The sequence below is a fragment of the Chaetodon trifascialis genome, chromosome 19, assembly GCF_039877785.1.
Source record: "Chaetodon trifascialis isolate fChaTrf1 chromosome 19, fChaTrf1.hap1, whole genome shotgun sequence".
Taxonomy (NCBI): domain Eukaryota; kingdom Metazoa; phylum Chordata; class Actinopteri; order Chaetodontiformes; family Chaetodontidae; genus Chaetodon; species Chaetodon trifascialis.
The window spans coordinates 19,554,453-19,570,178 of NC_092074.1; the positions used below are offsets into that span (position 1 = coordinate 19,554,453).

General features: G+C 46.2%; 1 protein-coding gene across 2 annotated transcripts in view; it reads left to right on the forward strand.

The window, feature by feature from the left end:
• The window catches only part of jag2b (jagged canonical Notch ligand 2b), a 43,638-nt gene extending 28,339 nt beyond the window's left edge, over positions 1-15,299 (forward strand). Inside the window, exons 7-26 of one of the 2 annotated variants that reach the window (XM_070987370.1) lie at positions 1,077-1,196; positions 1,781-1,894; positions 2,170-2,283; positions 3,631-3,744; positions 4,185-4,231; positions 4,345-4,518; positions 7,121-7,283; positions 7,390-7,551; positions 7,840-7,953; positions 8,117-8,230; positions 8,446-8,559; positions 8,732-8,848; positions 9,345-9,372; positions 9,966-10,051; positions 10,676-10,789; positions 10,934-11,049; positions 11,380-11,631; positions 11,735-11,866; positions 12,093-12,243; positions 12,369-15,299. In XM_070987370.1, the coding sequence (XP_070843471.1) occupies positions 1,077-1,196; positions 1,781-1,894; positions 2,170-2,283; positions 3,631-3,744; positions 4,185-4,231; positions 4,345-4,518; positions 7,121-7,283; positions 7,390-7,551; positions 7,840-7,953; positions 8,117-8,230; positions 8,446-8,559; positions 8,732-8,848; positions 9,345-9,372; positions 9,966-10,051; positions 10,676-10,789; positions 10,934-11,049; positions 11,380-11,631; positions 11,735-11,866; positions 12,093-12,243; positions 12,369-12,907 (2,885 nt within the window). In that variant the 3' untranslated portion in view covers positions 12,908-15,299. The remainder of the gene's footprint in view (positions 1-1,076; positions 1,197-1,780; positions 1,895-2,169; positions 2,284-3,630; positions 3,745-4,184; positions 4,232-4,344; positions 4,519-7,120; positions 7,284-7,389; positions 7,552-7,839; positions 7,954-8,116; positions 8,231-8,445; positions 8,560-8,731; positions 8,849-9,344; positions 9,373-9,965; positions 10,052-10,675; positions 10,790-10,933; positions 11,050-11,379; positions 11,632-11,734; positions 11,867-12,092; positions 12,244-12,368) is intronic. The other variant, XM_070987371.1, reaches the window with a different exon arrangement.
• The last annotated feature ends 427 nt before the right edge of the window (positions 15,300-15,726 follow it).

Consider the following 15,726-nt stretch of genomic DNA (forward strand, 5'->3'; position numbering starts at 1 on the left):
TTTTATTTATCAACTGATAATCGTCAAGAAAAGTAACAATCCAAAAGAAACAGATAATCAATAATTAGGATAACAGTTAGCTGCAGCCATTCAGGTGATGTTAGCATATTTTAGGCACTGTGTTTACAAAGCGAACATATGATTGGAAGTATTTAAACTCAGTAAATGTTGGTATTTCAGGGACAAAATATTATACAATCATTGGACACAGTTATGTAAGAGTTTCCGTCATTTCATCCATTTCATGTCATGTCGTGTTCAGTTGTCTCAAGAATTGACCTCACATGAGGTCCGCGTCCTCTCCGCTCCTCGTCCTCTCTGACTGGAGACCAGCAGCTGGATAGTTTTACTGTCTGTGAGATCTGAGCAGCGGCAGGGACACTCGATCCCCCCGCGTCCCTTCGTCACCGAGGGCTCTTCGGGGGATGAGAATGGGTCCTGAGTTCCCCTGTGGAGACAGATCCCTGCTCTTTTATTTACCAGCCTTTAGGGTGACCTGGCCTTTAGCCTAAGGATGGTGTGCCGGGATCAGATAGGGTTCAGTGTGTTCTGTGTCTGATAGCCTGGCCTTGTCCTCGGAATCAATAAAGTTTATTAAGTTATGTTAATAATATGCATTGTTAAGCTTTGACCAGGGCAGTCTTAACCAGCAGAAAGGCCACATTTCCATCATTGTCCCTCATCACTGTCATTCGTTATCTTGTTGCACCCTCCTCTTCTGCAGTAATTTAATGGCTCCCATTAGTTTGCATTTTCTTTAGCTGATATTCCACAAACGTAGCTAAAAATTGCACTGAGTTTGAGTGGAAACCTGATGAGCGTCTGCAGCTTGAATTCAGCTCTTCACTGCACGATCAGAGGCACAGTTCAGTTCAGTGTGGAGACACACAAAGCTTCATGTTCAGGATCATGTGTTTAGAGTCTATCACAGATTGGGATGTTTTTGCAGAGAATTCAGGCTGGATGAATGAATTCATGTGCTGCTCTTCAAATCTGACTGGAAATATGATCAAAAATGGGTGAAATACTCGTATTAATGGCTGACTAAATGTCTGTAATTGCGCATCTGCCTCCAGACCTGAATTACTGCGGCCGCCACCAGCCTTGTGTCAATGGAGGAACCTGCATGAACACCGAGCCAGACGAGTACTACTGCGCCTGTCCACAGGGATACTCCGGCAAGAACTGCCACATCGGTGAGAAGGACCCACACTTCCTGTTTCTGTTCCGTATCTCCTCTTTAGTTCACTCTTTAAGATTATGATTAAAAGTCCTCCGTGAAGACAGTCCTATGCTGTGTAGCAAAGATGCAAACACTCCTTGATTGCAGCATCTGAAACGTGTTTATTTTGTGGTTTTCTTCATTATGTATGATTGGAAACTGAATATGTTTGGGTTTTGGACTGTTGGCTGACTTAAATAAGCCATTTGAAGACGTCGTCTTGAGCTTTGAGAACCTGCGATGGTTATTTTTGTCACGATTTCTTGACAATTTGGACATCAGTTGACTGATTGAGAATATACATTCAACTGATGTGTAAGGGTTAGGGTTAGGTTTGGTTATAGGTTAGGGTTAGGTTTGGTTTTAGGTTAGGGTTAGGGTAAAGAGGGAAAAACATCCGTGCTAGCATTATGAGGATGTGTAAATAATAGCACCAAAGATAATAAGTCAACAGTCAATCAAAACATGCCTGACATGAAAGCATACACCTTCATGATAGATGTAGCATTGACAGAGGATGCCGTTTTTAACATACGCCCCCCCCTGCCCCCCCTTCAGCCGAGCACGCCTGTGTTTCCAGTCCCTGCGCCAGTGGTGGTACATGCCACGAGGTTCCCACAGGCTTCGAGTGCCAGTGTCCGGCGGGCTGGGAGGGTCCGACCTGTGCCAACAGTGAGTCCCTTTCAATCATCTCCATGTCGCCGCTTCGTTTTCCTCTCATCTGTCGGCATGACATAATTCTCCCTCTCTCCACTGATGGACACTCTTTTGTGATGTTAACCAATCGAGCGCGCTCTAGTTCAGCATCCACTAACATGGACATGACCTTGATTCATTGAGAAGGAATCATCCTTCTTAATCAGTCACAACCCTCCTAAGACCACAAACCTCTCATCTCCTCCTCATCCTCGCCCACCATCAGTGACTTGAAGTGTGTGTTTTCTCAGATCTGGACGAGTGTGCCTCCGGCCCCTGTGCTCAGGGTGGAACCTGCATCGACCTGGAGGATGGCTTCGAGTGCCTGTGCCCTCCGCAGTGGGAGGGAAAGACCTGCCAGATAGGTGAGACTCGCACACCTACACACACGCACAGCTTCATCCTTTTTGCTCGCATCTGTCAGGAGGTTGTTTAAAAAAGGATTTCCCGTGTTCAGGATTCCTTCATCTCTGCAGGGAGATGTGATTTCTTTCCTGTTTGTTCCACTTCCCAAAACAAATAAATGGCCTCTCAGGCACGCCATTGCTCAGGCTAACTGTGTTTTTAGATTAAAACTGGCAACCAGCAACCTGAGCTCCGTGGCCAGAGTACAAGCTGTCAATATCCTGGACGAGCTGGCAGCTGCATGGCCGCCCTTTTTTTTTTCCCTCAATGACTTTATGAGCTACGAGTGTGTCTATATCAGGCTGTTTGTTTGTCGCTGGCGTTGGTTTCTGTATCGCTCCTGTCCCGAGAAGCGGACGTGACCGGCGTGAAGCCAGGAAATGGATTACGACCGGTAAACAAAGTTGGGGTGCGTGTGCGAGCGTGGTGCAGGGGTTGAAGGTCGGAAAGAGATCCCAAGAGTTCAGTGTCATCTTACCAGCTCAGATCTCGGCTTACAGGCAGCCACCGGCCTCCTGTCTTACCTGGCGATTGTGTGTGTGGAGTTTAGGGTTTCACAGAAAAGACAGGTGTGTGTGTGCATGTGTGTGAGCACAGCAGGACTCCCTGCAGACTGCCCCCCCCTTTCCTTTAGTATCCGAGCAGCGCTGCTTTTCTTTGTGGGAACACTTGGTGGAGGTGGCGAACGTTTGTGGGTGAAGCTGTGCCCTTTGTGCTCATTTCATCCGTCTCGAACAGACGAAAACGGCGATGTGTCAGCGGTTGTTTCTCTCTCTGAAACTTCACAGAAGCCTCTGTGGTGGAGTTCTGCACACAGGACCTGCAACACCAACATGTTTTTTGATTATATTTGGCCACAAAGAAATGAATTTTCAACCTGATCTGATACTTCAGGAGACACTCGATTGATAGATTTTGTGATAGACGGCAGGTTTTATGAGGGGTTTGAAGGGGGTATTTTAACCTTTATTGGCCAGCTTACAGTTCAGATTAAGGCTGTGAATATGGGGAGAGGGAGAGATGACATGCAAAGACTTTTCACTATTCTTTGGCCTATTAAACAGTTCACGCCTCTGTTTCCCTGATAGTTCTGCTTTATTGACATGAGCAATGATTAAAGTGCAGCTTTAAAATGCAAGCAAACACTTTGATTTGATTTTTAACCATGAACACGGAGCCAGTTCTGTCATTTCTGTGTTAGCTGGCCTTCAAAGGTTGGATTGCTGGTCTGTTTTCTTTCTCTTTGTCCTTTCCTTGGTTTGTTTCAACTGATGGACTCGGTCTCCTTCTTCATCCTGCCTTTACAGATGCAAACGAGTGTGCAGGAAATCCCTGCGTGAATGCTCACTCTTGCAAAAATTTGATTGGCGGATATCACTGCGACTGTTTTCGGGGATGGTCTGGACAAAACTGTGACATCAGTCAGTATTTCCTTTCCTTAAAAGTCTAAATTTCTGTCCTTCCACTGGCGTCTTCTTCTTCTGGCCCCTTACAAACGTCTCCTCTCACTTCCCGGACACTCAGCTTACGTAGGCATAGTTCAGCTTCACTCACTTTCCCCACATGTGGTAACCCGTTTCTTTCTCGTCTTGGCAAACTGAAGCTCCAGCTCTGCCCTCATCATGACTGAACTTGCATGCCCAGTTCCTCTCTCTGGATCCAATGCATGCCCAGTTACAGTCTACACAAGGTCTATCTGACTCTCTTGGCTTCACTAGTTGTGTCTTTTCCAAACTTTGACTCAATCTGTGCACATCCCGCAGAGTAGATTGCACCCTGATGATGCATAATTTGATAAACTCCCATATGGAAATCATTTCATGTGCTTCATTATGTTTAATCACGTCTTCCTCCTCTTCAGACATCAGCGGCTGCCACGGTCAGTGCCAGAACGGAGCAACATGCAAGGTAATGGATGTTTTCATCTTAATCTGCCGTATGTTCCACCTCCACGTTTGCTCTTGGCGCTGCTGCTGCACACACACACCAAACCAGCAGCACTTCATTTGTGTTGTCTTTAGGAGGGTCCGAGGGGTTACCACTGCCAGTGTCCTCCAGGTTTTGTGGGCGCTCACTGTGAAATCCAGAGGAATAAGTGCGACAGCCGTCCATGCCAGAACGGCGGCCGGTGTCACGCAGTGTTGGACGGCTTTGTGTGTCAGTGCCCAGCAGAGTTTGCTGGACAGCTGTGTGAGGTGAGTCCACGGGGTTATTGTGGCTGCATTGACAGTTTTGTACAATTTCTTTGATAGCCTGGGGATTTAAGTAGTGACACATCACATGTTTGACCACCTTTAGACTGTTTTTATACTTTTCATTCTAGCTTAGTATCTAAAGAACATGTGGGTCCTCATCCATGGAGTCCACCACGTTGCACCGCCACGTTTCTACAGTAGCCCAGAAGAGACAAACCAAACACTGGCTCTAGAGTGGACTTTTGCATTTTTAGATGCCACAAAATCCGGAGTCTGAGTGCATTCGTGAGATTTGATCATTAGCAAAGATTCAAAGTGAATATCTAAGGTGACCTTTTCTGCTCTGTTTGAGGGCAAATTTCCCACCATGGAGCTTCAGGCTATGGTCAGAAATCAGCAGATGCAGCAGTGCCAGCAGTCAGATTAGGGGACGTGAACATTTTGAAAATATGAAGCTGCCAAAGCTGGTCAGTGAGTGGTCCATAACCTGAGAGGAGACAGCCATGGAGACGGATGTGCGACAGAGGTGTACATGTCAGTAAAATCAACAATCTAAAGAAAACGAAACTCTGCAGGCCGTGATAATGATAGAGTGAACAGAATATTAATGCTTACTTGGCAGCCACTTGGATTGAGGAGAATATACACTGAGTGACTTGTAACGCTGTGCAAATACACAAACTGCAGCAGTCATTACAACACAGTGATCCAAGCCAACTGTCCTCTGCAGTGTGCCAAATTACTGCTATGGCCTGTCTGTTTAGTGCACTCCAGAAAGCAAAGACCGGGCTTCATTGCAAACCTGAGTGGTAACTGATCATTTTATTTATTTAATTATGACATATCAGTGTCCTTGCTGATGGCTTTTAAATTTGAAGCGCACGTTTGAAGCTAATGTAGGTTAGCAGTGAGGAAACCGACACTTCGCTGCATCTCTTGGGCCCTGAATGGAGGACATTGCTGGTCAGGGCCCAGTCCTGTTTTAGCATCCCTACTATAAATATGAGCCTCGCTGAATGAGGTGACGCTGGATTTCTGCCCACATACTACAGAGCCCTGATACCTGCCATGGCACGGTGTACATTCCTGCCCCGCAGTGCCAAAACTATAACGCCTCCAGCATCATATTTCTCTGATTAGTATCTCCTCTCAAGTCCAGGAAGGATTGATTGTGCAATGGTGTTTTTTGCCCAGTCCTCATCTGACTGGTGGCTTTAGAGGAAATAAGGACAAAATGAATCCCGGCAGAAAGAGCCACATCTGCTCTCTTAGTAGGTGACATGCTTGTCTTGATCATGCAGTAGCAGTTTATGAGAAGTCCTTTGTGTCCCACGTATAATTAACTACGAAATTCAACCCGAAAAAGATTTTAACTGTATATTTAGCCATATTAGCGGAAAAGCAAAGCTCCGCTGTGCACGTCATTAATAATGCATTTTGTTTCAAATCTCCTCTCAAACAATACGAGCAACCTTCAGAAGTCAGCTCATAGCGCAATGTTAATTTTCCTGGTTGACCACATGTAAATTATAACGTGGCCTTGTGGTTTAAATAAATTCTCAGCCCGTCTGCTGCAGTGAAAAATGGCCCTCGTGCCGTGAACAGTGCAAACAGTTACGTTAATGTGCAGCAGATTTATAGCTGCTCTTGCCCTCAGACACGATCTCCTGACCACACACATGCAAATGCTAAAGAAGAAAAATGTATCTGGCCCCGACACTTAGAGTAAAATAAACTGTGCGTGACCACAGTCTTCACCCACGCTGTTGCCCTATTCTAACTCTCTTGTTCAGCACCTTAAATGGCAAAGGGGTGCAACCCGGAGTTTATGCACAGTAAGCTTCTGTTTACATAAACTGAGAGATTTTCACTCCAACCTCTGAGCTGCAGCTTGTAGAAATGGCCACAAAGATGTCACCGTGGCCTCTAGTTGGGTTCTTTGTGTGTCACGCTGGTATGACAGACGATTTAGCTGTATTATGTCCACTGTGGCTCTGCGTGACGCCAGACCAGAATCAACGTCTTCCTCTTGCCTGCTCAGTTTCTCGCTCTCTCTCTCTCTCTCTCTCTCTTCTGCCCGGCGTCTGTCTCAGAATAATCTTGCGAGATTAAGCCGGGCAGAGATGTAAAACCAAAAGCGTGGATTCCCTTGATGAGCTTAGGGAAAGTTTCTGAGGCTTACTTTGCTCGTACGCTTACTTTCGATTTGTTCGGAATGGCGGCGGCGGCTTGAGCCGAGCTAAGCCGCTCACCTACACAGACTTTAGATCTTCTTTCTCCATTGCTCTTTTAGCTTCACTTGTTTTAATTATCAACAACTATCCATTTTACTGAGGTGCTGGTGGTAGGCTGAGTTAGCGTGACAGCAGTAGGCTACAACAGGCTCGTGGCCAAAGATCAGCTCAGATCGATTGACTGTCCAGAAACTCTCTCGCCTCCAACGACAACTGTCAAAGTGGCCTTCAGCACGGTGCCGCACCCCCATCTGATATTGATTTTTGCAGCTTTAAGTGGTGTTTTTAAATTTCAGTTCTTCAGTCTGACCTGTGTGTGTCGTCTCTTTTGTAAAGGCAACACTTTCCTCTCTTTACCGCGCCCTCAGATCTCCAGCTGGTCCCCCTCAGACGCCTGCGATCCAAACCCTTGTGAGAACGAGGCCAGGTGCCACAGCATGGACCAGGACTTCTACTGCGCCTGTCCCGAAGGCTACGAGGGAAAAACATGCGAGCGGCTCAAGGAGAGCTGCCAGACCAGCCCGTGTCAAGGTGACCGACGTCGACTGCGGCGGTGAAACCGAGCGAATGAGTGAGCAGGTCAAAGAAAAGTGATGAATTTGATTTTTTTTTTTCTTTCTTTCTTTCTTTCTTGCAGTCATTGACAGCTGCACTGTTGCTATAGCGACCAACGACTCAACCGGAGTGCGGCAGGTCTCCTCCAACGTCTGCGGTCCACGAGGACGCTGCATCAGCCAGCCGGCGGGGAACTTCACCTGCGTGTGTGATCCGGGCTTCAGCGGCATCTACTGCCATGAGAGTATGTGGAGACTTTAACCTTCAGATCCAACCGACGAGTTCGGATTCATCGAAGAATCCACAAAATAGTCCATATCTCATTTTTCAAAACACATGTTTTCAACATGCCGGTCTGGTAACATATGTGCAGTATAACACAGCTGTAATCGTATCAAATTCAGTGTAATTCGCTATTGCTGTTGACATCAATACACACTTAAAATGACCTTTTATAGACCTTTATGGACATTTCTTTAGTGCGTCTGAATGCTTAAACAGGTGTTTCGTCTGTCTAACCTCATGTTTTCAGATATAAACGACTGCATCAACAACCCCTGTGCAAACGGAGGGACCTGCATTGATGGCGTGAACTCCTTCCAGTGCTTCTGTCCTGACGGCTGGGAGGGTCGACTGTGCGACCTCAGTGAGTTCCTCGCCCCTCACATAACTGTTCGTCTTTTCAGTCAGTCTGTGCAGCATTTTAGAGAAGAAGTCGTGTCTCGGGTAGAGCTTCTGCTCGCCCTGCTCTGTATTTCTTTGCACTGAACGGGAGACAGTTGGGTAAAGATCGCCTCAACCTTTCTCAGATGTCAACGAGTGCAGACACAACCCGTGCAAGAACGGCGGACGCTGCGTCGACCTGGTGAACGACTTCTACTGCGAGTGTGCCGACAACTGGAAGGGCAAGACCTGCCATTCCCGTGAGTTATGCTGACCGTGTGTTAACGAGTGTGTTTATGTTCGGAGCTCGCCGTGGCCCCAGCTCCACCGTGCTACACATCTTTGTATGTTTTGACAGCTAAAACATGTTTACACGACATCGACACTGAGCGTGTATGATCCTTTCTTACCGACGCTGTGGATAGTCACGTGAAGATGCTGTGTGACCGCAGTGTTTCTTTGTAATCCTGCCCAGGCGAGAGCCAGTGTGACGCAACCACCTGCAGTAACGGAGGCACCTGCTACGACCACGGGGACGCCTTCCGCTGTGCCTGCCCGCCCGGTTGGGGTGGAAACACGTGCAACACAGGTGAGGCCTCAGGATGGCGTCTGTCCACCAGCATTAAAACAATCCATCGTGATCATCGGTCCGGAAAAAGAGCAAAGTTGTAGTTCAGTCATATTTGATCCATTGTGTAACTATGCTGTCAACAATCTGGTCCTCCTCTATGATCTAACCAGTGCTTCCTCTCGTCCCGCAGCCAAGAACAGCACATGCGCCTCCAGTCCTTGTTCCAACGGTGGAACCTGTGTGGGTGGAGGAGACACCTTTACCTGCATCTGCAAAGAGGGCTGGGAGGGCCCCACCTGTGGCCAAAGTTAGTTTCTCTCTGTAGCTTTGCATATGACTGACATGAAAGTCGCCGTGATCTGTAGCTTAAAGTGCACATGCACCGTGTTTCTGATGGGAAGCAACAGTGTTGAGCAGCCAGAGTGAGCTCAGACGCCATCACCTCCTGCTACTCTAATCCAGCTCATGTGATGTGGCATTTCAGCATTAATTTGTCGTAAGAAAAGATAAATAGTGTTAGTTTCATCACAAGATGACTTGAGTACATAAAGGATATGTGTTTTAGCGAGTTGTTTACTGACTTTTATCTTTTTGACTTACTGAAGAAATGCACTCAAAGTAGCTCGTTGCTGCTGTGCTAATGCTTGAGCATACGCTACAGGCACGAGGAGCCACATGCAGCTAGCATTAAAATGTGACAAATATTTGATGTTCAGCGATTACATTTTATGGAAGCAGTGACATGGGGTGAACAAATACGTGACTCAGCACTAAATATCTTTTTCTCTCGCTCTCTTCAACAGATATAAACGACTGCAACCCTCATCCGTGGTATGTAGCGTTTCCTGCCTCACACACTCCTGTGGCGTAGCCAAACCCCCACCCCTCGCCCCCCGCCTTTCATCCCCATCGTCTTGCCTCCCTCATCTCCACACTTCACACAGGCCGGAGGGGTGAAGGGCCGCTAAAAGCAGTGGAAGTTGCCCTTAAACCAAGCCTCAAAGGGGGCATCTCTCAGAACAGGGGGCTTGGCTATTGAATAGGATAGAGAAAGGTGGAGAGAGCGGTTTTTAGAGGTGGAGGGGGAGTCCCACCTACCCCGTGGTGAATGCAGGTGGGGGAGTGGCAGAGGGGGGCATACGTGTCCATTCTTCCCGTGCGACCTGGGGGGGAGCCGGGCTTTGAGGAGGAATGGAAGAGAGGCGTGATGAGAGGAGGGGAGGGGAGGGACTGGACACGGCAATTAGCATCTGAAAGGTGGAGGCTTGTATTGATGAGTTGAATTGAGCCTTGTGACCCCCACCACCACCATCACCGCCATCACACACACACACACACACACACAATGAGCTTTGTTGCAGCTGGAAAGGATGTGGCTCTTGTTCAGCCTCATCTGATCTTTTTTTATTTCTTTCCTCTCTCAGTTACAACGGCGGTATCTGTGTGGACGGAGTCAACTGGTTCCGCTGCGAGTGCGCTCCTGGTTTCGCTGGACCGGACTGCCGAATCAGTGAGTGATGACTGTGCAACACACACTTTTTGGTGCAGTGCAAATATGCAAAACCCCCCAATGAAGACCATAACTTCACCGTAGCAAAGTACCATGATGAAGAGGATGGAGCAAGAAAAGAAAAAAGGGGGGGACAAGGAGGAGACGGACACATTGACACCTAAATATAAGACCGGGACGCCGCCCTCTCCCTTTTTCTCGGCCCTTTAACGCCTCGAGGGTCAGAGGTCGTCCCTCCTCCATACTCTCACAGTCACACAAACACACACGAGAGACAAATTACCCAGTGACCCTGAAATTCTTCTTCTCTGCTCTTTTGTTTGGGCCGGATAGCGTTCACCTTTTCTGTCAGGCTTGAATTTGAGAGTCCTCATCCAGACTGTGTTCATGTGGACAATGGCCCAGGGTTAGCAGTGATTTTGGTGGGAAGGCACAATGGCTAGTGTCACTCAAAGATCAGCTCAAATCGGCGGCGGGCTGGTAGTTAAACATGTGCGCCGTTCACTCGGTTTGATGTGCCAGTCTTTGATGTGACCAGGCCTTTACCGGCTTATAAAGGCTCATAAAATAGAAAATGTTAGTCTGGTGTCCGACTTAAATGTGATGCTCTTCTTCCCTCCACAGACATAAACGAGTGCCAGTCTTCACCCTGTGCCTACGGAGCCACCTGTGTGGACGAGATCAACGGTTTCCGCTGCATCTGTCCGCTGGGCAGAACAGGAGCCCGATGCCAAGAGTGTAAATACAACTCATTAATTCGCTCCTTCTTGGAGTTTATGTCGTCAAACTTGGTGCTCATGTCTTGTTGATGCAGGATTTTGACTCCATTGGTGCAGACCTCCTGCTGCAGAAGTTCAGTTGTCTCTTTCTGCCTCTGTGTAGTCATAGGTATCGGGAAGTCTTGCCACTATGCTGGGCTGCAGTTTCCCCACAGCAGCCGCTGGGAGGAAGAGTGTAACAGCTGCCATTGCATCAATGGCAAAGTGGACTGTACGAAGGTAACACAGGCCTTCTAACAGCAGTGCCAGCACATTGTGATAAATATTATAGAACAAAAACAAAAGCAATTTGAAGAAGTCTCACTGGTTTTTTGGATATTGTGAAGGACTTTTTTTCCCAGTATTTTACATTTTACAGAGCAAACAATCAATGAATTACTCGAGAAAATAGCCTGAAAGATGAATCGATAAAGAAAATGTTATTTGCAGCCCTAAATGAGATGATACCTAACATTTTCTGGTTGTCAGAACAAAGCATCATCAATGTTTATCAGTATAAAAGCTAAGGGGGAGTTCATGTAGTTGAACAATGTGGATCTGTGACACCAGGTGCTGTGTGGACGTCGTCCCTGCCGGCTCCGGTCATCAGACCAGAGACCGCAGTCCTGCCCGGCTGGACAAGAGTGTCTGGAGCACAGCTACCTCACCTGCTTCTCTCCCCCTTGCCACGAGTGGGGGGTTTGCTCCATGGCTGGACCCTCACCTCCACAAGCAACCACCAAGTGCCAGCCGAACAGCGGGCATTTGGACAACAGCTGCGGCCGCATAACACTTGTTTTCAACAGAGACAAAGTGCCACCAGTGAGTCATCTCCTCGCGTATACTTTTTTTCCTTTCCCAACCACTTGAACCAAGTGGTGGCTTTTGTGCTGTTGCTGATCAGACTGTGTGTGCACATATGCAGGGAACAACAGTGGAGAACATCTGCTACGAGCTGAGGTATCTTCCTGACACCCGAAGCTTGGCGAAGGACCACGCCCTTCTCCTGCTCTGTGACCTCTCTCATTCAAATCAGGATGCTGTAGACGTGGCCATCGTAAGTGAATGATCCACAATTGAATTTGAAGATGTACGTCATCCTGTTCTTGGCTTACAGAGTCCACTATACTCTTGTTGTGCGCAGTATTATTGAAACTTCAGCTGAGAAGCAGTGTTGCTTCCCCACTGGAAGCAGGGGGAAATGTCTAGCTTGTATTTTGTTTGTACACAAGCATATGTGTAAAATTATAAATTGTTAACACGTTCTCTGGTTTGGTTCTCAGTCGTTCCAGCCAGAGGATCTACCAGACCACAGCCTGATCCAGGAGGCAGCCAGTGCCATAGTGGGCTCCTTGTCCAAGCGGCACAACAGCACCATCATGCTGGCAGTCATTGAGGTCAAAGTGGAAACACAGGTCATGCCCCCTTCAGTGGGTGAGTATTAATTAACAAAGGTGTCCCACAAGGGTTTGTCATCGGCCCCGTGTAGTTCCTCACTGGTGACTGATTTCTCTGTCCTCGTCCTTCATTTCCTGTCTTGTGCATCTTGATGTCAACAGATTACCTGGTGCCTCTCCTGTGTGTGGTCTTCTGCTTGCTCTGCCTCTTCTGCATCATCGTATGTGTTTGGTGGACGCGCAAACGGAGAAAAGAGCGCGAGAGGAATGTACGATCGGCGGCTGACGACAATGTGAACAACCAGTGGGAGCCGCTCCGGCTCGTCGTGGGACGTCAGCAGCAGCAACAACAGCAGCTGAAGGAAAGTAACAGGGAGGCCGAGCAGGAGCGCAAAAAGCTCATGGGCCCCTCTTATCGGACGTGTGAGGGGGAGGAGGAGGAGGATGAGGAGGAGGAGACGGAAGGCGAGCTTGAGCTCGAGGATGAGTGTGGTGGAGCAGAGGCGGGAAAGCAGCCAGTCAGTAAATACTCTAAGACTGCAGTGCAGTCCAGTGGGGGAGTGATCTGTACCCTGCACAGCTCCAGTTCACCCCTCAAAGCGCCCCACCGGACCCCAAGCTACAGCCCCAAAGACAACCGCTGGAAAAATGTTAGTGCGGCCTTGACTGGTCAAAAAGACCTCAGAGACCATTGTGTATAAGAAAATTAAACAAAGGACTCGCAGTGTGAGTGCAAGAAGCTGCAAGGCAGCGATTATTCTTATTTTTTGGACTATTTTGGGAAGAAAAAAAAAGGCTTTGTGTTTTCATAAGCCGTTCTTTGCTTTGTTTTCATGTTTTCGTCACAGTCACCTGAAACGATTTTTAATTCAGGGGGCTAGAGCACAGTGAACATCGTTTTTTTGCTTCTGTTCACTTATTTTTCTTTAATTATGTACAAAAGGGGCTGAAATGTTACGAAATAGGCTCTCTTCAGTTTTGGTTTATGGAATTGTGGAATTTAAAGAAACGATGAATCATGGAAAAGGAGAAAAAAAACAACCTGTATAAAGTTTTTTTGTTTGATTGTTTACAGATGATTATGATTTAGTTGTCAGCCGGCTCCTTTTCAGTGTCTGTGGGGGGCAGATACACATTAAAGGGACAGTAAAGGAAGACTTTTGAGGGAAATGGACTGTTGCAGCCACAGTAACAGAGGAAACCCTCCCTTTGCTCTGTCTCTTTCCGGCATTGCCCACCAATCCACCTGTGGCCGTCATGCGCCAGCCTTACCAAAACTCTTGGCCTGGAGGGGAGAGGGGACAGAAACCCCAGTGCCTACTATGTGGCCTTCCATTTTTTTTCTCCTGTCTCTCAGTTGTCTTGGCTGAAAGCTCTGTTTGAGGATTTTTTGCAGTATTTGAGTTGGTAGCAAGTGCCTTTCTACGAGCCACGTCGAGGCTCCAAGTCGCGCTGCCCAGTTTGACCTCCTTGTTCTCAAATCTCAAAGGGATATAAGTGTACATTTAAAGAGTTCAATTTCACAGCAACGCCATTCAAGGTATTTGATCAAAACAGAAATGAATACTCTGTACATATGTGTAAATACTAAAGGAGTCGCTGTGTATATTTGAAATAAGTAACTTAAAGACAAGTCACACATTTTTATTATTATTATTATTATTATTGTTATTACTATGATTAATATTATTTTTATTTTTTTTACAATGCCATTCCTTTTATTTATGCCAGTCAAAATAGGCGCATTTTATAACACTTCATATCCAGAGTCCCACAGTAAAGAGTCTTTACAATGAGGTACCACCAATGAAGGAATTTCTGAAGGGTTTATATATGGTTGTCTTGAGGACGCATCTTTTTTTTTTTTAATTGCTAGTAATTAAGGTCAAGATCATACCCCGACCTGGTCCTGTCTCTTTGCTGGATGTATGTGGTCCAACATTACTCGACCTGGTCTCAGTCAGTTTTTTGGATGCAAACAAATCCCAGTTCTGTTGCTCTTAATTGTCTCTAATGAAGGAAACCTGTACTGGCATCGAGACGTTTTTAGTCATAACAGCATTACAAAACAGATCCGAAACATTTTCAACACGGTCATATTAAAGAAACTCCACAGGAAGTTGCCTCAATCAGTGATGTCACAGTAGGTGACGTCTACTGTGACATCACAAATAGGGGTGTGGTCACAGTTGTAACTTGCTCCTGTTTTCTGCCTGTAGGAAGCATTTGATCCAGTCATTACCCACCATTTGACTCTCATTTTGAACTTGCCTTCTATCAGAGGTGTCACTGATTTTGGTTGTTTCATCAGAATTTGATTAAAAAGAATCCACCCGCAGCTTTTTGGTCGGCAGCATCGCAGAGCTGCCAACATTATAGCCTTAAAGAGTCCTCAAACCATTTCTAAACCCGTCACAAAGCCTTTTGTTTCAGGTGCCTTAATGTAATGCATTTATTTGTGTAATCAATGGTCATCTTTTTTTATGTTGTTTGTTTGTTTTCACTATTAAGGAAAGTAACTCTTTAAAACATTGTGTGGTGTATAGTGGCGTGTTTTATTCGCCTGAGTAAAGTGCTCTCCTTGTCTCACTTTGCTATCATGGAGATTTGTGGAATAAAACACTTGATGGAGGATTTAAAAAAAAAGAGTCCACCAAGGTCAAATGTGGACATCATGCATTAGCTTCATGTTTGGTTTAAAGGCTTTAATGAAGGGAACAATATTTGCAGATGTTTTTTTGTTACCATGCAGATGTGTTTGGGTTTTTTTTTTTAAGTTACCAACTCAGTTCAAAATTGCCCCTTTTCATATCATGTTATTGTCTCAAAACGCCATCGTATTTTCTGTAAATGGGACACAGCAAAATAAAGAATTAAAGATGCATCACTGCTGGTGTTAAAAGCTGAATATGCATATTGTACACCTTTTATTCTACAAAGGACGCAAGTTAATTTTACACAGAGTGAAAAGGTTTCCATGATTTCAGTGGATGTTTCATTGTTATAAATATTCATCCCAGTTATTTATTAAAGCAGTTTTGAGACATCTTTATGACACTTGTAGTATTTGGCTTGCAGCACACGACACTGGAAAAGCACTGCTGGAAATGTTACTGTCCAGTAAGCATTAAGCATCTGGGTGATGGTGACTCTGTGGGAGGAAATCTGAATTCACAAAACACTTTGAAGTAAAAGTCCACTTAACCTGTTATGGAGCTTTCACCCATATCACACAGCCACATGCATTCACCGTGGATCAGGTGCTAATTATGCAACAAGCCTTATGTATCATGATACATATTGAAAACGCCCGATCATCCGATTATAATTAGGCAGTTAGACATCATGTCCTGACTTAATGCTGCATTAAGCAGTATTTTTGTGCTAACAATTCATCAGATAACTGCATAATATAGCAGTGATTTAGCGCCTTTGAGCTCATTGTTTTGGTTTTAAGGCCCACAGCTTTACAGTTTTCATTCAGGCTGCATTCAGCTGCATCAGGTCGATGTTTTCAGGA